General features: G+C 41.3%; 1 protein-coding gene across 1 annotated transcript in view; it reads left to right on the forward strand.

Annotated features, from left to right (window-relative positions):
* The window catches only part of ATAD2B (ATPase family AAA domain containing 2B), a 130,459-nt gene that overhangs the window by 66,801 nt on the left and 39,962 nt on the right, over nucleotides 1-23,696 (forward strand). Inside the window, exons 16-18 of the mRNA XM_038750873.1 lie at nucleotides 6,919-7,230; nucleotides 11,308-11,440; nucleotides 19,664-19,850. Coding sequence (XP_038606801.1) covers nucleotides 6,919-7,230; nucleotides 11,308-11,440; nucleotides 19,664-19,850 — 632 coding nt within the window. The remainder of the gene's footprint in view (nucleotides 1-6,918; nucleotides 7,231-11,307; nucleotides 11,441-19,663; nucleotides 19,851-23,696) is intronic.

Below are 23,696 nucleotides of genomic sequence, written 5' to 3' on the forward strand. Positions count from 1 at the left end.
CACATTTGTACATACGCATGCTTTTCTTCACTCTTTCTCCTTTTTCTTATTCTTTCTCTTGCTTCACAAAAAATAAAGATTAAAACCCCCTTCTTCATAATATTGAAGTGTCTAAAAGATCCCCAAAGACGTAGCAACTGGCAACATACTTGAGACAGCTTTTAGGTAATCAGAAAAAGGACGAGCTTCGTTACAAATTCATTGGAATCCACCATCAAAGAAATAAAAATTAAACTGATCAGCAGTCCATTCAGTCAGCTACATCCGAATTATCCTCTTCATCCACAGGGGCTTCCATCTTCGAAGCAGCATCCCTCAGCTTTTGATGCACAAAGACCTCGACATCTTCTGGTGAGAAGAAAACTTAAATCTATCCAGCAAACTTCAGTCTAAGCTTTGCCGGGTATCAAACAGCATGCGCCAATCCCATTTTATGTAAATTTGGCTTGATTTTTGCAAAGCCTTGTAATGCTTTATGGGAGAGGGTGGTAGTTGGGTTTAAACCCAATCTTTCTCTTTTGAAAGTACACCCCTTTAGAATTTCCTGCTGCTTTTAAGATATAATTGTGTCATAAAATGTTCAGCTCATAGGTCAGCTCTTGTGGGAGATCATTTTAAAAGAGAGTCCTTGGATGAAGTATGGCTGACACCTAGTTTTACAAATTCCCTAATTAAAAAAAAAATAACTTCCCTGTTTTCTGGGACCTTCCTACCATCTGGCTGTTATGCACTCTAGGTTTCACTCTTTATTCTAAATCTTATTCTAACTTCCCTTCAGTATTTCCATGAATCCTGAGCCTCGTGACCACTTTGTCTCTAAATCATGTATTGAAAGATGTGTTCCACTCTTTCCCCAGGAATGGATTCAACTTTATCACTACTTTCAGAAATGTCTAACTTTAAATTCCGTATTTTTTTTTCCAAATTCTCAGGAAAGAGGTTTTTGGAGGCTGCGAAAACCTATTTCCTGCCTCTATTTTTATTGAGTATTTGCTTTCACACCCTCTTTCCTCCCCTTAATATAAGTTGTCACATTTAATTGGTTTTTGTGGTATATGAATATTTCAGATGATTAATCCAACATCATATACGTGTCTTGATTTCAAAATAATGAAGGCAAAACAAATGAAATTTGAACAATAAGATCAGTCGAGCAGAATTATAGGCCTTTAAAGAGTTGTCCCACTTTTAAAACCCTAACGACATGGTTCTTTTACATCATTGTTTTTGGTTGTGACAACTATAGTAATCCAAAAGATGCTCCACAGCTGTATGCAAAGTCTGTTTACTGGAGTCATGTCCCAACTGTCATGGATCATGCTACAATAATTTCATAACGGTTTCTTTAGCTACTTTGAAATCTTGGTGTGGTTACCAGGGCATGATTTTAAGGAAGTTAAGCAGATTTTATTGTAAATACAAGGTAACATTTTTGGACTGCTGTATGAAACAGCAGGAACTCAAGGACAATAGGTGGGTGACCCGTACAAGTATTGATGTAATCTGTGTAATCTCTTATTCGGATGTTCTGGGATGCCAGAATATTGGGAGTACCAGGACTGTAATATTCCTTCTTCCAATTGGTGCACCCTTGTATTTGAGTAGAAAAGCAAAGTCATATTATAGTAAACACTTTCCAGAGAATAACCTCCCCACAGCTACTCGGTTAATGTCCTAGAAAATTTGTCAGTAGACAGGTGCAGGGTCCTGAATGTGTCCCCCTTCTCCAGATGTAAACTTGGTCTATTTTAAGAGCCACATGAGCCAAGTGTCTTGCTAATCTAAGACGTGCCCCACCATCTTACCTGTTGTGACACTAAGACACTGATCCTCTTTTTAATCCTTCAATTTTGCTGGTAAGCGGAAGAATGCGTGAGCGCTGCTTACTTCCAGCCTTGAACGCAGTCACAGATGGTATTTAACTTGGTGGAAGAGAAAGCATCGGCCCATTGATTTATATTAAGGTAGCGTAAACTTGTTTGCCTACTGGCCTCAAGTGCCACCTCGAAGAGGAAAGGCTGAAAGCTAGCCAACTACGTCTTTGTAACGCAGCTTCCTGCAAAGTCCGTGTCAGGTCCGATTTAATTGCAGTTGGACGTAGTTATGAGAGCTGAGCTTGTTGGCAACCTTCCGTAAACGATGAGGAGGCTAAATTTGCACCCGTAAATGGCAGGATGACCTAAAAGTTAAGCCAGAGGTTGTGCCTTAATCTAACGATAGACTAAACACAATTGTCCCTCAGCCGTTTGTTTGTGACCATCTGCATTTACTCATTAGTCCTCCCAAGAGCATGTCTTTTCCAGGAGACCTTCCCTGACTAGTTTTTACTCTGCCCAGGTGATCCTTTCCCAGCCGCGACTTCAGTTCTGCACCGGCTGAGCATTTGTAGTGCTCCCGTACACATCTTACATTCTGTATTACTTTTCCTTCCTCCTCCCATCTGTCCATCATTTGAGAGTCTTGTCTTCCTCACTAGATTGTAAGCTCCTCAACAGAAGGAGACACTTCTACTCCTCCTGTTGTATTCTCCCAGGGGCTTAGTGCCGTGCTCAGAAAATAGTTTTGATAATAATGGGAGGAGTTAAGTGCCCGCCACCTTCCAGAGAAACAGCCCAGCCCCATCGTCATCCAAACTCCCATCAGACACTTTCTTGTCCAGTGTGGAAGAGGGAGTTTGAAGCAGCTGCATGAGACTGGGCGGCTCCTTTTATCCCAGAGCCTGTATCCCAGAGTTTCAGAGAGTGACCACCTGGCCTGAGAATGGTCCAGGTTCTTACCTTCACCAGTGATGCAGAAGGGTACAGCCACACCATGTCTTTCCACTGAACGGTGGAATCCCTGTGGCCGTTGGGATTCGTAGACTCCGAACAATTCATTCATTCAATCGTATTTATTGAGCGCTTACTGTATGCAGAGCACTGTACTAAGCGCTTGGAAAGTACAGTTCAAAGTACATTCCCCCCGAAACTCAGCCGCTATACTCCCAGTGTAGTTATCATGTCAGTGCCTTTTTTGCGTTTTGGGTTTGCTTTTATTGTTTCATCTCCCCTTACATGCCCATGGCCAACCCTCTCCCTCTCTCCACCCCTGTGATATTAGATTGAGAGCCCTTTGGAGCCCGGAGACCACACTTAGGTCTCATCCGTATAGTTTTTTTCCCCAGTGCCGAGTGCAGTGCTTTGCACCTCAGTCCTTAAAATACGTTTTAGATAACTGAATGATTGAAAGCTATTTGGCTGGTATGAAGTTTTATTTGACATTTTGCCTTCTGGGTTAACTTACTATAAACATTAAGGGGAAGTAGAAGGAACTAGTTAAAGGCATTTTCAATATAAAAGTAAAATGCTCCTTAGATTTCATTAGGTGTTTCCAAAGGATTATCTTTAGTATTTTTCCATGAACTTTATAACACCAGTGTGGACTTTGTTTATCTTTAAGGACTCTATATGTGCCTCATCAATGAGAACATTTTTAAAACACTGGCATGTTAAACCAAACCCAAGTAAAAGTCTTATATTTGGAGGCTATCTTAGAGAGGAGATAGATTGTGCCCCATAACGGGCCAAACAATATTCCCATTGGGCATTTATTTTACTTTCAGGTAGGGTAGTATGATTTCTGCTACCATTTTGTCATTCGTAGGTAGATTTGTAGTTCCCTCAGAAAAGGATATGTTGTTTAAATATCATTCTTAAGAACTGAAAATTAGAAGAGCACTTAATTTTGGAAATGGCCACTTTTAATGTGCAGTGGTAGTGCTGCTATTGCCACAGGCTCCTATTTTCTAATTTCAAACTACAGGAATTTTGTGCAGTCTATATACAGACAGTACGTTCCTTGTGGGCAAGGAATGTGTCTACCAACTCCTATATTTTACTCTCCTGAGTGCTTAGAACTAGTGGTCTGCAAACGGTAAGCGTTCAATAAATATGATTGATAAGCTCTTGGGATACACGAATTTTTATAGTTAGACTAAAAACATGATTTTGCCTCTTCAGAATCTAACTGTATTGAGTCTCAGGTCAGGAATTGTTCATTTTGGGGGCGATGAATTGTCCATCAAAGTACCCACTGAAATGCCAAAATGGTGATAGTCTGTTCCATTAAAAAAATAGGAAAAATCTAATTCACAAGGTGTTGAAGATGTCCTTCAGATATAATTCCATTAATCTCATTTCAGAAAAGAAATCATGGTGTAAACAAGCATCCAATTTATTTGTTCAAATAGCATAATCTTAATAACAGTTCTTCCAAATAAATAGTTCAGTATTGATAATCCAATAATTCAGTATATGAATTTATTTCACAAGCATCCGCTCTTGTAATTTCTGCCAAAGCAAATGACAAGTTGTTTATCCCAGAACTATTCCAAAGTCCAGTGGAGTTCTACATTCATTGGGAACTCAATAAATATGAATAATTCTTATGGTCAGATCAAGGTTTCACAACTGAGAACTGATACTGATTTTAACTTTAGCAAAAGGAACAAGGCCTAACTTTTAATTACTAGGCCACACTGAAGCCCAAAACGGATCATTATTGCAGCTACCATCTAAATTGAGGGTTATTTAGTGTCTAGATTTGTCCATTGAACTGTCTTGACTCCTACGAAACATTTTTTGAACTTGTTGGAGGTTAATTTCAGGCATCTAAACTTAAATAGTAAATTTAAAATGTAAACTTCACCACGGTTAACTTTAAATCGTTTTCATTAAAGATAAATTCACTTATAATTCAACTCCTTTTAACTGGTAGTCTTAAGTTTGGGTTTTTTTGTTTGTTGTTTACTAAAGTTAAAATCAAGTTGCAGAATCGATGGAGTTTGGGAATGCCTCCCTGCTCTTGCTAAGCCTTTGAGGGAGGTGCTAGTAGTTGGAAGAGGAGAGGTGGTAAGGTTCTTGGAAAATTCACAGATTGTTGTATCATCACACAGATATCATGGGGGGGCTGTACATCTTTTGAAATTAGAATGGAAATTGTCTTTTATCCCATTGCTTGGTAGCTGTGCTCTTGAAGAACCTCATGTTATGGGAAGCGCCACAGTCACCCTTAATTCCATGGGAAAAAAATGGGTTGAGGAGTCGGAGTCCGATGACCTGGTTGTAGTCCTGGGACCCACCAGTTGCGTGCTGTGTGACCTTGGGCAAGTCACTTCACTTTTGGGTGCTGTGGTTTCCTCAGCTTTAAATGGAGATTCAATACCTGTTCTTCCTCCTACTTAGAGTGTGAGCCCCTTCTGGGACAGGGACTGTATTCAATCTGTCTATCTTCAATCCTCCAGTGCTTAGTAAAGTGCTTGGCCCACAGTAAGTGCCTAACAAGTACCACAGTTATTTTTGTGGATGATTTGCAGCTACTACCACGTCGCCTTAGAGAACAAATTTGAATTCTCTTGTATCCACCACTGTTAGGATGCTGCATGCCCTGTTAATCATGGTTATTTTATGGAATTAAATCCTGTAAGATTATGAAACAGATAAATTCCAAGTACCGCAGGGCTCAGTACAGTAAGGCTGAGGAAGGGGCTAGGAAATGTGGCAGCAGCACGTTTTGACTGATGCCACGCGAGCTCACCAATTTGTGAGTCTTATTCTATCCCAAAGAGACTCATTTCATGGGAAGAACATTATCTTAACGTTTCCGTCATGTTATTTCGATATTCTGTAGTAAACGTAAACATTATTACGTAGTGGACCCAATTGGACTTTGGCTGCAAACATTAAGCAAAACCATTTAAAGCAAAATTAAATGCATTTTACTTTTTCCTCCCATCGCAGGAAGATTTCAGTAGCTATTCATATGTAGTTACCATTTAAGATTACCCCAGGGAATTATACAGTTCTGTGTGTATGCGTGTGGTTAATTGTGAAGTAGGAATTATGGTATTTTGTAAACATCCTTATTCTCCCGCCGTCCCCCCCGCCCCCATACATATTCTTATAAGCGGTGCTTACTCTTAGCATTTGGGATAACATCACTTTACAACCATTTTGCCAATTTTGTCTTTTTAAAGCCTTTGTGAACTTTACTTAGTCCTAATTGAGTGTTTGTGCATTTGAACCTAGACCACTTGAAATGAAGCCAGTCCTCATTTTACGAAGTCAGTGAAGCATAAGAAAGTCAGGGACTTGCACCAACTGATATAACAAGTCGTTAGTTGAGACCTAAAGAGAACTCATTCACATCTGACTAGGAACCGATTGCCAGTTTGCAGGAGAGGGGAAAAGAAGAAACGGTTTAAGAAACCAAGACAGTTTTTCTCTCACTTTCAGAAATAGCAGTGCTGAAATTAGGGAATGTGTCTACCAACTCTTTTGTGTTGTACTCTCCCAAGTGCTTAGTACAGTAGTCTGCACACAGTAAGTGCTCAGTAAATACCATTGATTGATTGAAAACATTCATTCATTTCCTAGTAACTGAACCTGATTTGGGTACCGACTTACTGACCTTACTGCTACTGTTGCCTTATTTCATTAAACCTATTTTAGAAAGTTCTCTCGTGGTGCCCGTAGGCATTTAGGGAGTCGTCCTGTCCCTCACCCCCTTCTCTACCTATTCTTATATTCAGTTTTTCCCCTCCATGTAATTTCATTTAATTTCTCTCCCCAGCACTAGCTCCTGGAGGGCAGGGATTGAGTCTACCTAGTCTGTTGTATTGCACTCTCCCAAGAGCTTACTTAATACGGAGTCTTGAAAACAGTAAGCGCTCGATAAATACCACTGATGGGGACTTGCTGAGGTTATTGTCACCCAAAGGGAGGTTTCTTTTCCGATTCTGCTTGTTTGGATGTAGAGTGAATGGGACTTAAGATGATGCCCCACCCCTGGTTATCTGTCCCTCCAGGTGTGTTTTTGGTAAAATATTGCTCCTGTTTCCCGGTGTAGCCTTACCTTTGCGTTTTCTCCTTTGTGTATTAGGGTACTGTGGAGCTGACATCAAAGCACTTTGCACTGAGGCTGCCTTGATTGCCCTTCGGCGGCACTACCCCCAGATTTACGCCAGCAGTCAGAAGCTGCAGCTTGACGTTTCCTCCATCATTCTCAGCGCACAAGATTTCTACCATGCAATGCAGAACATCGTGCCTGCTTCCCAACGTGCCGTGACGTCCTCGGGACACGCACTGTCCCCTATCATACGACCGCTGCTGGAAAGAAGCTTCAGGAACATCTTAGCCGTTTTACACAAAGTCTTCCCCCATGCTGAATTTAGCCAGGGTGATAAAAAAGAAGGTAACACTTATCCTGTCATTACAGGTTTTTGAATTAATTGAATCCACCTGGAATGAAATTCAATTGAGGTTCCTAAGACGGTTGTTCGTACTCAGTTGTTCTAATCCTAGTAAGAAATATTGTTATCGACTCCTGAGCATCTTTTAGCCTAAGCCCCGGGTTTTTCATTGTTTTGGGGGAAATTGTTGAGCTACAGAAATCTCCTGAATGAGATAAATTGAAAGATGAAAGAGTGGGAAAATGTTTGTTCTTGTATTATTTCTTCAAATATGGCACATATTTAAATTTAAGATGAAATGACATATTAACCTATTAGTCCTTAAAGAAACCTGTCATACTTGAGTAGTAACAGCATTATTATAGAAGTTGAGCATCATAGGTCCATGAACAGCATATACTTTTGAACTGGAACTACTCTTAATGTGACGGCCCGTAGATTTTGACTTCCTTTTCATGTCCTACTTGATGACATCAATTTTATTCACAGTACTTAGGTTTCCAAATACAAAAGGACACGTCTTTTAAGTAACATTAACCAATTTAAAAAGCCTTTACAGAAAATGTCAGATTCAGCTGATCTTGATAACTCGAGATCAAAGTATTGGCGTTTGGGGATTTGATTGAAAATTTGAGCCGTGAAATTACCCTGTCAGTTGAGTGCTGCTAGTACAATTTGCGTGGGAAAGAATTCAAATTCTTGATGCCTGCTTACCTTTCTGCCATATTTTTTTTTTGTCCAGAATCACATAGTTGCTAGGGCTTGGAGTGGAATTTATGTTGAAGAGTAGTATGCAAAGTAGTTGGACTGGAAAGGGACAAAAACCAGATTCAAAAGAGAAAGAAAAAGGAACGGAGACAAAAAGTAGAAATTGTCCTTTTACCTAGTGTCATGTTGCATAAGTTCTAGAAACATGTGAATCTGATTTGTCTTAAATGAAATGAAAGGAACAAGATGAACAGCGTTAATATAAAAAGTAAATTAGGCATTATTAACATTTATGTGATTTATATCTTCTGGGCAGTATCTGAGCTGCAAAGTCTTTGTATGTACAAATAAGTAGCTGTTAATCACTGTGAATTAGGAAAGGGCAGCACTTTCTCCGTTCTCTCTCCTTGGATTCTTGATGTGTTTTTATTTGTGAGGATTTTCTCGTTCATTTTTCATTTTTATTAATATTATTTATCTCTATCAGTGGTGAGTACCACTGGGAAGGGGTATTAAATTTAGTTCTGAATACAGATACTCATTGAATCTTTGTTCTGCTTTGCCCTCAGGATGAGGAAAGTTTCTAAGGCCTTTTTTTTTTAAAAGGAATTGCCAATAAAAGGGTATTTCTTGGGTGGCTGGACTGTTACATAAGACGCACCTTGCTAAAATACCTAGTATGGTAAGCATTAGTCTGTCTCCAGACCGAACATTCAAAAAGAATAAGAGAGATGTTGAATCTGGCCAGAATCCAAAATGTTGCTCTGCCTCAGTATGTTGAGAGTATACTCAGCTTGTAAGCCCCCCAAAGGGACAGGGAGAGAAGCAGCGTGGCTCAATGGAAAGAGCATGAACTTTGGAGTCAGAGGTCATGGATTCGAATCCTGACTCTGCCACTTGTCAGCTGTGTGACTTTGGGCAAGTCACTTAATTTCTCTGGGCCTCAGTTACCTCATCTGTAAAATGGGGATGAAGACTGTGAGCCCCCTGTGGGACAACCTGATCACCTTGTACACCCCCAGCACTTAGAACAGTGCCTTGCACATAGTAAGTGCTTAATAAATGCCATTATTATTATCATTATCATAGGTAGTCTCTTGCAGTCAGTCAATCATATTGATTGAGCCCTTGCTGTGTGCAGAGTACTGTAATAATAATAATAATTATGGTATTTCTTAAGTGCTCAACTATCATCATCATCATCATCAATCACATTTATTGAGCGCTGACTATTTGCAGAGCACTGTAGTAAGCGCTTGGGAAGTACAAATTGGCAACATGTAGAGACAGTCCCTACCCAACAGTGGGCTCACAGTCTAAAAGGGGGAGACCAAGAACAAAACCAAACATACTAACAAAATAAAATAAATAGAATAGATATGTACAAGTAAAATAAATAAATAGAGTAAATAGAGTAATAAATATGTACAAACATATACATATATGCAGGTGCTGTGGGGAAGGGAAGGAGGAACTGTGTGCCAGGCACTGTACTAAGCACTGAATTAAGCACTTGAGAGAGTCCAATGTAATCAATCAATCAATCAATCAATCGTATTTATTGAGCGCATACTATGTGCAGAGCACTGTACTAAGCGCTTGGGAAGTACAAATTGGCAACACATAGAGACAGTCCCTACCCAACAGTGGGCTCACAGTCTAAAAGGGGGAGACAGAGAACAGAACCAAACATACCAACAAAATAAAATAAATAGGATAGAAATGTACAAGCAAAATAAATAAATAAATAAATAAATAGAGTAATAAATATGTACAACCATATATACATATATACAGGTGCTGTGGGGAAGGGAAGGAGGTAAGATGGGGGGATGGAGAGGGGGGCGAGGGGGAGAGGAAGGAAGGGGCTCAGTCTGGGAAGGCCTCCTGGAGGAGGTGAGCTCTCAGCAGGGCCTTGAAGGGAGGAAGAGAGCTAGCTTGGCGGAGGGGCAGAGGGAGGGAATGTAATGTAATATAACAGGTGCATTCACTAGACAGTACTCTGCACACAGTAAGTGCTTACTAATATTATTACTGGTACTGTAAAACCTCAGATTACCCATAAATACCAACCAATATTTAAATTGGAGATACAGTTGGAAAGAATGCAAGAAATAAAATGCAAAGATGAAAACCACAAATTGAGATTTACTGGAGCAAAACTCTAAAAATAGATAAGTAACCCCCATATTCCTAGTCTGTCTTCCCATAAGAGTACTTTGAGGGTGCGGGCTCACCCAAGTGGAGCCAGCCCTGCAGAGGTGTCCACTGATTGATCTCTGGAGAGTGAAAAGGCAGCGCTAGTTCTTTCTCCTCCTGATCAAGGTGAAGCAGGGTCCTGGCTCTGTCCGAGATCATCCCCTTATGTGGTGCAAAGATGTCATGAGTCCTCCCCATTACTTCCTGGGAAATGTCGTTTTCCTTTCCATCTCTGCAACTGCGTCAATCAGTGGACTCTATTGGGTGCAGCATTTGGAAGATTACAGTGGAGTAAGTAGGATCTTTGCCCTAGAGAAGTTTACAGTGTAGTGGGAGGAGTTTACAGTCTAGCGGGAATAATCATTTTGGTGTGTGTTATAATAATAATAATAATAATAATAATGGCATTTATTAAGTGCTTACTATGTGCAAAGCACTGTTCTGTGTTTAATAGTAATAATAATGATAATAATGATAGTATTTGTTAAGCGCTTACCATGCGCCAAACACCGTTCTAAGCGCCGGGGGAGATGCAAGGGTAATCAGGTTGCCGCACGTGGGGCTCACAGTCTTAATCCCCATTTTACAGATGAGGGAACTGAGGCATACGGAAGTTGAGTGACTTGCCCAAAGTCACACAGCTGAGAAGGGGCAGAACCGGGATTAGAACCATGACCTTTGACTCCCAAGCCCGTGCTCTTTCCATTGAGCCACGCTACTTCTCAATGTGTTTACCATATGCCAAGCGCTGTATGAATGTCTGACTGCCTAACAGTGAATGGCATCCTGGTATATGGAATACAAATGTTAGCAAGCAAAATGGAAACAGTCGTTTGTAGCAAAAGATTATTTTGGGGTTTTAGCACGACAGATTTAAGAATGAGTGAGATGATCATAGAAAAAGAAGCCTCCAGAGTTGAAAATCATAAAGCTTTAGAAAACATAATTAAAAGAATGTCAAAATTACATGTCATTTAGGTTGGTGTTTTTACATTCCTTTGCTTAGTGAGAGTGCATTTTAAAGAAAACTTGTCGTTAGCTACTTTGGGCTGTTTCCCCAGTTTTATATTTATTTCAGTTTTGTTTAATGTAGCACGTTCATGTTAACCTTAGAGTACTGGACACTAAATTTCAGAATTTTTGATGCCCACATCCATCTTAACTTTGAACAGATGTACAGAGTCTAATTTTAGATGACAGTGAAGATGAGAATGCTTTGTCAATTTTTGAATCGAGCTGTCATACAGGATCACCAAAGAAACAGTCAACAGCTGCTGAACGGAAATCCTACCTTCATTTTACAATGTGAGTATCTTGATTTAATGGTGAATTTTCTTTGTAATAGAGGCGTATGACTTTATGGTCAGTGATCAGAATCCATAAATACCATATTTGAAAGCGCTATGAATGAATTCCCTGTTCCCTATGGTTTTCTGTACTTAGTGATTTTATGTTTGCCAAGAGTCTTCATGCCAGACTTTTGCGATCAGAACTTTGTAATCAGTTTTCACGTTTTATTGTTATGAATCTGCAGTTTAATGCTTTTTAGTTAGGTGAGGTTAGCAGTGGCCATTTACAGAGTGAATGAATGGTAATTCTCATTCAATGGAAGTGAAATAATACAGAAGACACTGCTTTTAAGGGTTCTCTCAGATTGGTGTAGTGAATGGTTAAAACAATGGTAAACTCAACGCTTTAATAGGAATGCTCTGCTGCCTCAAAGTTCATGAGCATCCGGTGGCCAAAGTGTCCTTGCCATAAAGTGGGGAATGGCTACCTGGAAAAACTCCACAGAGTCGCAACACCCTTATTCCTATAGCTGCTTTCTCCCAGATGTCTCTATCAGAACTAGATTAGCTCTCTTGCACCCTCATTCCTGTGCTCTGATTTCTTGAATTTGCCTGCTCACCTTCCCGATTCAGGGGTTAAGTTTAGGAGACAACCGGAGAGGTGAGATTCCAGCCGGCTCTTTCCAGAATATCTTCTGATGTGGGTGGTTACCGGTTGATCACGGGAGCACAGGAAATTGATGAGGGGGCTTGATTTCCTTGTGGATGAAGGCAACTTTGTACTGCAGGGGACAATTTGTCATCTGCTGCAAGCAGTTTCCCTTATGATCAAGTTTCTGATGACTTGCCACATCCCACCCTCTGGAATAGCTCACTTTCAACCTCCATTCTCTGTTTCCTCCGGGAAAATTACTTTACACAATTTAATCATCTCTAAACTTTAATGTTTAAAAGGCTTGCTTTTCTGATCTTCTGCTTTAGGCAGTAAAAAATGCCTCTGCCAATGTTTTTGCCATCAAATCTTCCATCTCACTCTAAATTATTCCTCTTCGTGCTCTCTTGGTGTGCCATACTCAGATTTTGCTCTCTTTAAGATTCAAACTCCTGCCCCTTATGCCACTTCTTCATCCTACCGATGACCTCTTGTTGCTCTGTATTCTTGTTTCCATCGTTGATTCTCTGCACAGAACAAACTTTCCTCACCTTTATCCTAGGGAGAAAAAAGAACGATCTATAGACCAGTCAGCCTTTTTTAGGCATGTATGATAAAACAGTAGCATCTAAAAGATTTCTCTTCACCAACATTACCCCACTTGAAAGTTCCTTCCCCTTATCATTGTGAAAGCATGTTCTTTTTCTTTCTCTTTTCACCATCAATCGCCAGTCCAATCTCAAGGTACGGAAGAAGTTTACCTGATTGCAAAATGTACTTCTCTTCACCTGAAATTCCTAGGTTATAGGAAGTCGATGGAACCTAACAGATTTCTTTTAGTGATGTTTAAATTAAAATAGTAAAATCGTGGCCCTCTGATATCCTTAATGAGGAAAGAGCAACATAAAGCAGAAATGAGAATTTTATTATTCTGGTACTCTCCTTGTAGACCGCTCCAGTTTAGAATGAGAAAATTTAATGTATTTCCAGCATAGTGAATAAAGGATAAGGCAAGAATACAGGGTGCCCGAGAAGAACATTTACCTATAGCTCCCCCCAAACTAAATACGATAGAGTTAAGCACTTACTGTGTGCCAGGCACTGTACTAAATGTTGGTAGACAGTCCCCTGGCCCCAAAGAGCTTACAGTTCAGCGCAGGGGGAAAGACAGTAAATATAAATTCAAAAATTACTGATATATACATGTGCTGTGGGGCTGAGGGATGGGTGAATAAAGGGTGCAAATTTTAGTGCAAGGGCAACATGGAAGGGAGTAGGAGAATGCCAACAGCTTCCATCCCCGGGATCGAAGAAGGCGCTTATTTCCTCCAGCTGAACTTTCTGGCTGGTGTGTAGCAGGTATGTTGGTTCAGGAGGCAGAGCTGGGTTGCCTTTCAATCATTCAGCAGTACTATTGAGCACCTGCTGTGTTTGGAGTACTATATTAAATATTTGAGGGACTATAGCAGACGTAGGAGACCTGAAGCTTGCCCAAATGGGGCATGCATTCTTCTTGGCCTGGCAGCAGCCCCCAAACCCATCAGTGAGGGTGAGCCCAGGATAGAGATGACGGACTGTAGACCCTTTCCCCATTTCCCTTCTGCTGTAGCCCTGAAAAGAGATTAAAGTGTGGGCTGGTGAGCAAAGAAGAGTCAAGAGGATCCCAGAATCAGGAGGTGGGGTCAAGATGGAGGCAGAGGAAGAGTTGTTCCAGGTAATGCCAGTGGTCTTCTGCATTTCACAAGTTGGCATTTTTACCATAGACGTAGACCTTGAGCAATGAGAGACCCTGCATTTGTGTAAGTAGTATTGGAAATGAGTTCAGAAATCAGAGGTTGTGAAAGATTGGAAGCAGCGATGTTTGAGGCTACGTTTTATCATTGCAAGTTGTTTCTTTCTGCAGTATAGGAAACAGCATGGAGTAGGGGAACGGACACGGGGCTGGAGGCAGAGGTCCTGGGTTCCCTTGTGTAAGTTGCTTAGCTTCTCAATGCCTCAGTTGCCTCACTTGTAAAATGGGGATTCATTACCTGTTCTCCCTCCCACTTAGACTGTAAGCGCCTGAGGACCGGGATTGGGTCCAACTTGATTGACTTGTATCTATCCCAGCGCTTAGGACAGTACCTAACATATAGCAAGCACTTAGTCACCATAAAAAAAATTGTTCTAGGAATAAGAGATCGCCGAGAATTCATCAGTTATAGTGTGTAAAAGAGGAGGTTTAGGGAAAAGGCCACCCCATGGAAGAAAGAGTGAGTAAGTTGGTGATAGTAATCATAATGGTGGTATTTAATAATGATGGTATTTGTTAAGCGCTTACTGTGTGCCAAGCACTGTTCTCAAGGTTATTAGGTTGTCCTACTTGGGGCCCACAGTCTTGATTCCCATTTTACAGGTGAGGCAACTGAGGCCCAGAGAAGTTAACAGCTGACAAGTGGCGGAGCTGGGATTAGTACCCATGACCTCAGACTCCCAACCCGGGATCTTTCCGCTAAGCCACACTGCTTCTCCTGTAGCCCTGGGATAGATAGAAAATCAGGTCCCACATAGGGCTCACTATGAGGGAGACCAGGTATTAAATCCCCATTTTGTGTATGAGGGGACTGAGGCTCAGAGAAGTTATGTGACTTGCCCAAGGTCACACAGCAGCCCCTTTTACATTGTAAATCCTCAATAAATACAATTGATTGAATGAATGAATGTAAGCCCCGTGTGCGCAGGGATTGTCTCTATTGCTGCATTGTACTTTTCAAGTGCGTAGTACAGTGCTGTGCACACAGTAAGCGCTCAATAAATACGACTGAATGAATGAATGAATGGTGGAGCTGGGATTAGAACCCAGTCCTCTGACTCCCAGACTCGCATATCCACTAAGCCACGCTGCTTCTCACAGTGATAGAGGAGTTAAGCGTGTGAGCTGATTTGAAGTAGGAAATCATTGAGATAGGTAGGAAGGGGCAAGCTGGTTGAGTGCTTTAAAGCTGATAGAAAGGAGTTTCTGCTTGATGTGAAGGAGGAGGATGGACAACGACTGGAGGTTCTTGAGAAGTGGGGAAACGTGGCCTGAACTTTTTTCTTTTTAATTAGAAAGATGATCTGGGCAGCAAGAGCGAAGTATGGACTAGAGTGGGAGAGAGGAGATGGGGGTCAGCGAGGAGATTGGTACAATAATCAAGGCTTGGTAGGATAAGTACTTGGATTAATGTGGTTGCAGTTGGGATGGAGAGGAAAGGGTGGATTTTAGTGATGTGAAGGTAGAGCCAGCAGGATTTGGTGACAAATTGAATATATGGGTTGAATGAGAGAGATGAGTTGAGGGTAATGCCAGGGTTACAGGCTTGTGAGATGAAGAGATTGTGGTGTTGTCTAGAGTGATGGAAAAGATAGGTGGAGTACAGGGTTTCGGTGAGAAGATGAGTTCAATTCTAGACATATTAAGTCTGAGGTACAGGACATCCAATCTGTCAATCTGTATATAGCTCCGAAGCGATCATTTGACCAGCATAGCTATCATTTGGGCCCGAAGATTGATCCCCCAAACTAGATAAAAGGGGGAAGCAGTTAAAGGAAATTTAAAACTAGATGAATGTAAGTAGCTGGAGTGAGGACATGGATCCTGCCGAACTGTAGGTGTTAATTGGTGTAACGATTTTTAAATTTGAGACTCCTTGGAGACAGGCGTCAATCGCTGAGGATTTACACAGGCAAATGTTGTTTCCGTCTCTAATGGGGGTAAAAAGAACCTCTAGTAATTGCAAAAAAGGCCAGTTTTCTACCGCTGTTATTGAAAGATAATTGAACAAATTGTCATGCAATAAATGCAGTAATTTAGAGTAGCTGAAAATATTGGGAAGCCACCGGTATGGCTTTGTAAAGACCAAATTGTGCCCTTTAATTTCCTTTAATGGTAGTGATGAATTACAGAGCCAAGAAACAGTAGCTGAACTCTACATAATTTTTAGTAAGGATTTTGATTGCACCCTACAGGACACCCCTTTTGCCGAGCTGGCAATTGTTCTCCCCAAGCACTTTAGAACGGTACTCTGTACACAGTAAGCACTCAATAAATACCATCGATTAATTGCCTGGGAAAGGCTATATCGGTCCAAATGATTAGGTAGTTGCACAGCTAACTTAGGGTGACATCCATTCAGGCACAGGCCTGAATGGTGAGTTTACAAGGATAAGCTCCAGCCCTGGAACTATTCAGTGTAGATCCTGTACTCCTAATCTGCAGGGCTTGTGTTGTAAAACCTCAAATTAAGGAAAATTACCAGTGTAGTGATTATCAACGCTCAGAAGCCATGTGTACATAGGGTTTCTTCTGACACCATGGCGTGCCAGTTCCAAACAGGTTTACATTGTCAGAACCAGTTTCTAATTCCCTAATAACGTTCTGGCCAAGAGGCAAAGTGAAAACCCACAGCTGTGGCAAGACTAAGTGTATTTTTGGTGACCTCTCAAAGGAATTGAAGAAAACGCAACATGCCCTGTTGGCTTCCTTAAAGCCCTTTGCTGCCAGGGATAATTGGAAAAGAATGTCCAGATAGAGGAAGGAGTTTTTGATAACACAATAGATGAAAATAGGAAATGAAGCCATCTATCAGTTAATAGTGGTTTTTTGAGCACTACAGTTGGAATAGTATAGTAATAGAGGGTTTAATATTGTAAATTATCAATAGTAAATACTGAGAGCCTGCTATCCAGAGTATTTGGATTTCCAGACTAAAGTCTTCAAATTCACATCTAGAAGGCCTGGGTTTTCTAACCTTCTTCACTACATGTTGCAGTGTGGCCTAATGGAAAGAGCACTGGTCTGGAAAAACCTGGCTTCTTATCCCGGCTCTGCCAATTGCTTGCTGTGTGACTGTGGGCAGATCACTTTACTTCTCTGTGCCTCAGTTCCCTGATCTCTCAAATGGGGATTGAATCCTCTTTCCAATTAGACTGTGCCTCGTGTGGGACAGGGACTATTCCACTTAACTTTGCATATTTCTACATCTAGCTATTCTACTGTGTAGGCAGATTATTTTCCCTTCTGAGTAAGGTGCATTTTTACATGCAAATCTTTATTTTGATTTTGAATTAATGTAAATTAGAACCCTGTTCACCTCAGCAACCCTTCCTTCCCTCTAATCAGCCTGACCAAGTGGAGTCTCTATAATGAAACTGAACTATTTGGCCGACAATCGTATTGAAACTTTAGCTAGCTAGTGAAATTTCATATTTAGTCCAAAGGAACAATTACAATAATGGCCGTGGAAAATGATATCTAAACTATAGTATTATCGCTGCAGTGTTTTTCCTGTAGAGCATGGCTGTTAGTATTTTCTGGTCCCTGATCCCTTTTGCAAATGCCTAAATGTCTTGGTATTTGCGTGCTTACTGTGTGCCTGGCCTGCCCTGTACTTAAGCGCTGGAATAGATGCCAGCTAATTAAGGTTGGACGCAGTTCATGTCCCACATGGGGCTCAAAGTCTTATTCCCCATTTTACAGATGAGGTAATTGGGGCCCAGAGGTTTAAAGTGAGATGCCCAAGGTCATACAGCATACAAAGGGCAGAGCTGGGATTAGAACCCAGGTTTTTTATGACTCCCGGGCCTGTGCTCTATCAATAAATCAATCAATCGTATTTATTGAGCGCTTACTGTGTGCAGAGCACTGTACTAAGCACTTGGGAAGTACAAGTTGGCAACATATAGAGACAGTCCCTACCCAGCAGTGGGCTCACAGTCACACTCTATCCATTACCCACTTAAGCTATTCATAGGTGACAGTATTTTTAGTCATTAGGTTTTGTGACCAAATGGAAACCTTGGTCTAGGGTGAATTCTCGTTCAAAGTGACTGGAAATAAGTATCTGATCACTGTTCAGCCGGACCTAGTAATGCAAACCGTAGGGTAGGATGAAGGCTTGAATTAGATTTCATGTAAAGAATATGTGGAATTTGTCCCGGGCCCTAGATTTGCCTTCCTGTATTTTTGTGGCGATGGAGGAGGACTCCCCTGTGCTGGACTCCCCATAGATGGTGGTTGCCCCACTGCCCTTCTCAAAGATGGTGGCAGAGTGGAAGTGATCAGGTAGTTGGGCAAACCTTGACATCTCGGAGCCAACTTGGCCGGGGCGCTTGATCATGAGGTAATGGAAGGCCAGGGAATTGGGATGAAGGAACATTCTTCTGCAAAGTGTTGCAAATAATGCTAGTTCACTGCTAAGCACAGATAGTGTAAGAAGCAGAGAAGCAGCAAGCCATAGCAGAAAGAGCCTGGGCTGGAGAATCAGAGGACCTGGGATTCAGAAGAGTTTGGGTTTTTTTTTAAATGATACTTGTCAAGCATTTACAATGTGCAAAGAACCGTTCTAAGTGCTGGGAAAGATGCGGATTAGTCAGGATGGGCAGAGTCCCTGTCCCACATAAAAATTCACACTCTAAGGGAGAACAGAGATTGAATCTCCATTTTACAGAGGAGACAACTGAGGCACAGAGAAGTTAAGTGGTCACACAGCAGGCAACTGGTTGAGCCGGGATTAGACCTTAGGTCCTCCAGGCCTGTGCTTTTTCAACCCAGCCACTCTTCTTCTTGGTTCTAACTCCCTATCCATTCTCGAGCAGTGTGCAAGGAAAATCAAAGTCCTGAGAGAAGTAGAGCTAGTCATTAGTGAGTGAGTGTTGAACTCGCAGCCAGAGATACTCTGATAGTTTAATTGTAACTGATGGGCTATTAAATTTTGTGTAACGACTGTACCGGAATTTAATCCTGACACTGATGAGTTTTGATGGTGAGATATTTCCATTTTCCTGTATTAAAATGTCTTATATTTGTTGCATGATCAGTCTTCATATTTCTCATTTGATTTTTTTTTTGTCCTAATAAAATTAGAAGTCTCAAACTCTGATCGTTAAATGGCAGGATGGTAAGGACCAAAGAGATTTTGGACGGGAAATTGAAGTATTGCAGTCTGAGCACAGGAAGAGAACGAGCTAGGCAGAGAGACAGTTTCCACGGTATTCAGCGTGAGGGAGGGGGGAAAGTTGAGTGGCAATTGCTCGCTGTGACTCAGCTGCCATTCCCCTCTGAGAGCCAGTGTTTCTTCTTTTGCCTTTGTTGCTGTGCCACTTTTTGGGCTGTCGCTTTCTATGGCAGAGGCAGGAGTGGGCACAGGATTATGGCCAGAACCCTAATGGCAGAGGAAATTTGGAACCAGCGGTAGGTAGTGTTTGAAACCCCCGGGACCATTGGACAATGAGGCAGTTCCAGTCACTTGTGCCAGGGAATCGGGTGCCAGGCAGAAGCCCCTCTATGCCACCTTCTGGTATGTGCTTTGGCAGTCACCAGCGTCTGGAAAAGGGCTTAGAGCATTTGAGGAATTTCTCCAAAATGAAATAATGGTATATTGCAAAGTGAACGGCATGACGTTATGCATAAAAGAAAGAGTTAAAACTTCTAGTGCCCGAGGTAAAGTTATCCTTTAAGGAAGTATGGGAATAGATCCACATTATTGAAGTGCTGTACTTTAATGTTGTTACCTGTTCGTTTCTTCACAATTTCTGCCTCAACTGAAAAAAAAAAATGTTACATTGCAGGTCAGCTTATCACCAGCCAACTTCTTACAGGCCAAGATTACTACTATCTGGAGAAAGAGGTTCAGGTCAAACTTCCCACCTCGCTCCAGCATTATTGCACACTCTTGAAAAATTTTCTGTGCACAGACTAGACCTTCCAGCACTTTATTCGGTTAGTGCCAAAACACCTGAAGAATCATGTGCACAGGTATGTCTCCCTAACATCAAAGACCTTGCTTCTCGATTTTGATTTAACTGATTAAGTTTGTTTGGCAAGCACTTAAGGTTGATCTTGTGATTTACTTGACTTTAACCATCAAAATTAACTCTCTAATAAAGCTGGCTAAAAATGTTTCTTTTAAGGTATTTCCTTTTGGTCGACATAGCTAACTTTTCTGTTTCGTAAAGTACCAGAATGAATGCCTTTTCCTTTAATGAAGTGCTAATGTCTTTTTCTTCTATCAGTTTAACTGTTAGGAAAGATCTTGGGGTTGAACATTGGAGAAGGGAGAAGCCCCCTTGGGATTTTCTGGCAAATACGTTTTCCAGTGTCACTGTAGTGCCCCGCTGTTTTCTGTTTCTCGTGTTTTAAAAATTCAATCCTTGGGACGTTAATGACATTTTTACACGTACGGATGGATTTTTGGGGTATTTTTTTATTTATTTATTTTGGAGAGATGAGCATTCTGAGAATGAAACACCGTGTTCTGGTCCAAAATTAAGTTTTCAAAATCATGCACGCATTCCTTTTGTTTCTATGCTCGTGTTTCCATAGGGCCGTACTAGTGTAGTGACAGTGTTTCTGTATTCAAAGAACGTAAGAAATGCCACTGTGGCGACAGTGGCTCAGTGATCGGTCCCTGGCAAAGGCATCTAGAAGCTGGTTGGGACCATGAGGTGATTATCTTTATAGAAATCCATCCTGGTATTTAGGCACGCATCATCTAACACGCTTTCCCCTTCTAGATATCCAACTTTCTTTCCGGTATCCCATCATGGACTGCTTGATTGGGAATTTACCCGAAATAACTACAGCCAGTATTTGGAAAGCTGAATCTATTCAAACAGTTATCTGTACTGTAGTTTGGGAGAGAAGGGTGACAGAAAGGTTCAATCAGTTGAATTGATTTCTTGGAGTTTTTCAAATCATTTTTGCAGACTCTTTAGCCAGCTCTGTAAATGTCCAAATATCCCTTTCCCTAGTGCAAGTAGTCCTTTTTGCCGGGAAGGGATCGCAATAAAGAATTCTTGGTTCCATCTCAGGGATGGGACGTTTAGAAACCGCTAAGTACACAATTGCAAGTTGTGCTCGTTCTTTTGCTATTTAGTATATGCATTCATATGCATAATTCTTAAATCTTTGTGTAATCCAGGGCGAACAATTTCCAAGTCCTTTTAAGAATTTTTGGAATCACGACATGATTTATCTAACATAGTTGGACTCTTTTTTCTGAATAGTTCGTGCCCTGTGCCGAAACACAAGCTGAGTTTGTAATCTTTCTGGGTTGGGGTTCCAAATGCTGTTAGGTATTAAGCAAATAACTTCATTTTTGTGCTTCAGCGTCTTCTGCTGGAAAAACCAACAAACAAAAAACCCAGAGTCCTTTTGGTAGTGACGTTTTGAGACTGTGGGGAAGGGATGTGGATGGATGTGCTTCTCTGGCTTCATTTTGTTACTGGCATCACAAGTTACCCAGCTACTTCACTTGTGGTAGAATTGGAAGTTTAGGAGGGAGTCTGACTTGACCCCACTGCCTCCCATTAATTCAAACATCCAGAAAATTCTGCGTGTGGCAGTGACAGTTGCTGATTCCAGCCCAATTGTTCATGAAGCTTCTCTAATAATAAGAACAATAGTAATAAAAATGGTGTGTGTTAAACACTTACTGCATGCCAGGCATTTTACAGCGCTGGGTGGATACAAGCAAATCGGGTGGGACGAGTCCCTGTCCAACGTGGAGCTTGCGGTCGCAAATCCCCATTTTATAGATGAGGTAACTGAGGCAGAGAGAAGTTAGACTTGCCTAAAGTCACACAGCCGACAAGTGGTGCACCCGCGATTAGAACCGATGACCTTCTGATTCCCAGGCGCCTGCGCTGTCCACTACGCCCGGACTCTAGAGACCAGTGTCCTTGCTTTTTGTATTACATGGATGAAATAAAGTCCCCAGAAGTGCCACAAGCATTTTACAAGCAGTATAGTTGTTGTGGTAGTAGTTGTGGTGGTAGTGGTACTAATAGTATGTATTGAGCACCCATTGGGCGCAATGCACAGTATTAAGTAGTAGTAGTAGTAGCAGCAGTGGTAATATTTAAGTATCATGTGCAGAGCTGTGTATTAAGTGCTAGGAAAGAGCAAATAGGTGAGAATTAGGCTTGGTCCCTGTCCCTTTGGGGGCTGACAATCTAAAAACACAGGGGAAGAAGAGCAAGTGACATATTCCCTGCCCCCTAGGAGCTTATGTCCCAATAGGGGAAGACAGATCAAAAATATATGTGGACAGAGAAAGCCAAATAAATGTGTTCAATTGAATAATCATGTTTAGGGAAGGGCTGAGGATGAGCTTAATTTGGTACGGGAAGCGGCATGGCATAGTGGATAGAGCCCGGGCCTGGCACTCAGCAAGTTATGGGTTCTGATGCCGGTTCTTCCGCTTGAACTGTGTGTCTTTGGACAAGTTACTTAACTTCTCTGGACCTCAGTTCTCGCATCTGTAAAATGGAGATTAAGACTGTGAGCCCCATGTGGGACAGGGAATGCGTCCAACCCGACTATCTTGTATCTACCCCAGCTCTTAGAACGGTGTCTGACACACAGTAAGCATTAACAAATAGCATGATTATTAATAATAAAAAGTCAGTTCTATCATATGTAGTATAGGAATTGTCTTCTTGAAGAGCTTGGCATTAAAGAAATCCTCCATGCCTGTACTCTCACTTGGATTCAAGTCACACGTGGGCACAGAACCGTTTCTTGGCATATACTTACATCAACTCTTGGGTCTTTACTTGCATCTAGACATGGCAATGAAACAAAAGTATTTATTAAGCACTTAGTGCAGCACACTGTACTCAATGCTTGGGAAAGTACAGTACAACAGAGCTAGTAGACATGTTCCCTGCCTACTAGAAGATTACAGTCTAGAGATGTCATAAATACCTCATGGAAATTTTACTTGCCTTGTGGAAACAATATTCCGAATTCCTCTAATTCCTCAGTAACATTCTAATCCCAACCACGTAATGAAAGCCACCGCCTTTATTTTGTAATTTCAGGAATAGAAAATACACGCACCCTGTGCCGCACCGTATTTTAAGTAATTACTCTTAAATGTAGTTTTGGAATTGGATCATATTTTCCGGAGACAGAAATTAAATTTACAATTTGATGATCTAATTTGTGTTTTAACAGTGTCAGTGAGTACGTATGCATGAGATCTTTTGCATAATTCATTCATTCAGTTGTATTTACTGAACGCTCACTGTGTGCAGAGCACTGCACTAAGCGCTTGGAAAGTACAGTTCGGCAACATATAGAGACAGTCACTACCCAACAACTGGCTCACAGTCTAGAAATGTTCATTATAAACCTCCCGGTGGTGCGATTCTGTTTAATCTTCTTTACTATTCCTTGAGAAGTTTCATATGTGTATGTGTGGTTGCATTTGTGGGGTGTGTGTGTGTGTGTGTGTGTGTGTGTGTGTGTGTGTTGAAGACAAATTCAAGCACCACAGTATCACAGTTGGAAACCTGTGTAATTTAAAGGCCCTTTTAGGAGTGTAGAGATCAAAACCTACAAAGAAAGGAAATGCTTGATGGTTCCTTTCATGGAATGCTTGTGGTTTTTCTGTGCTGATTGAAAAATAGTCACCCTGTGGTATTGCAAACCACACATCCACTTTGGCCCGTCTGCATCAGAATCTGTAAATGAGGCTGCCTGCAAATGCCAGAAATTTAATAGAACTTCTTTGCACCCTGAACACAAAAAGTAAATGAGAAATAATGAAATCAAGTGTTTTTTTAAAAAACAACCCATGGGGCCAACATTAGTAAA

This window comes from Tachyglossus aculeatus, chromosome 9 (assembly GCF_015852505.1).
Source record: "Tachyglossus aculeatus isolate mTacAcu1 chromosome 9, mTacAcu1.pri, whole genome shotgun sequence".
Classification (NCBI taxonomy): Eukaryota; Metazoa; Chordata; class Mammalia; order Monotremata; family Tachyglossidae; genus Tachyglossus; species Tachyglossus aculeatus.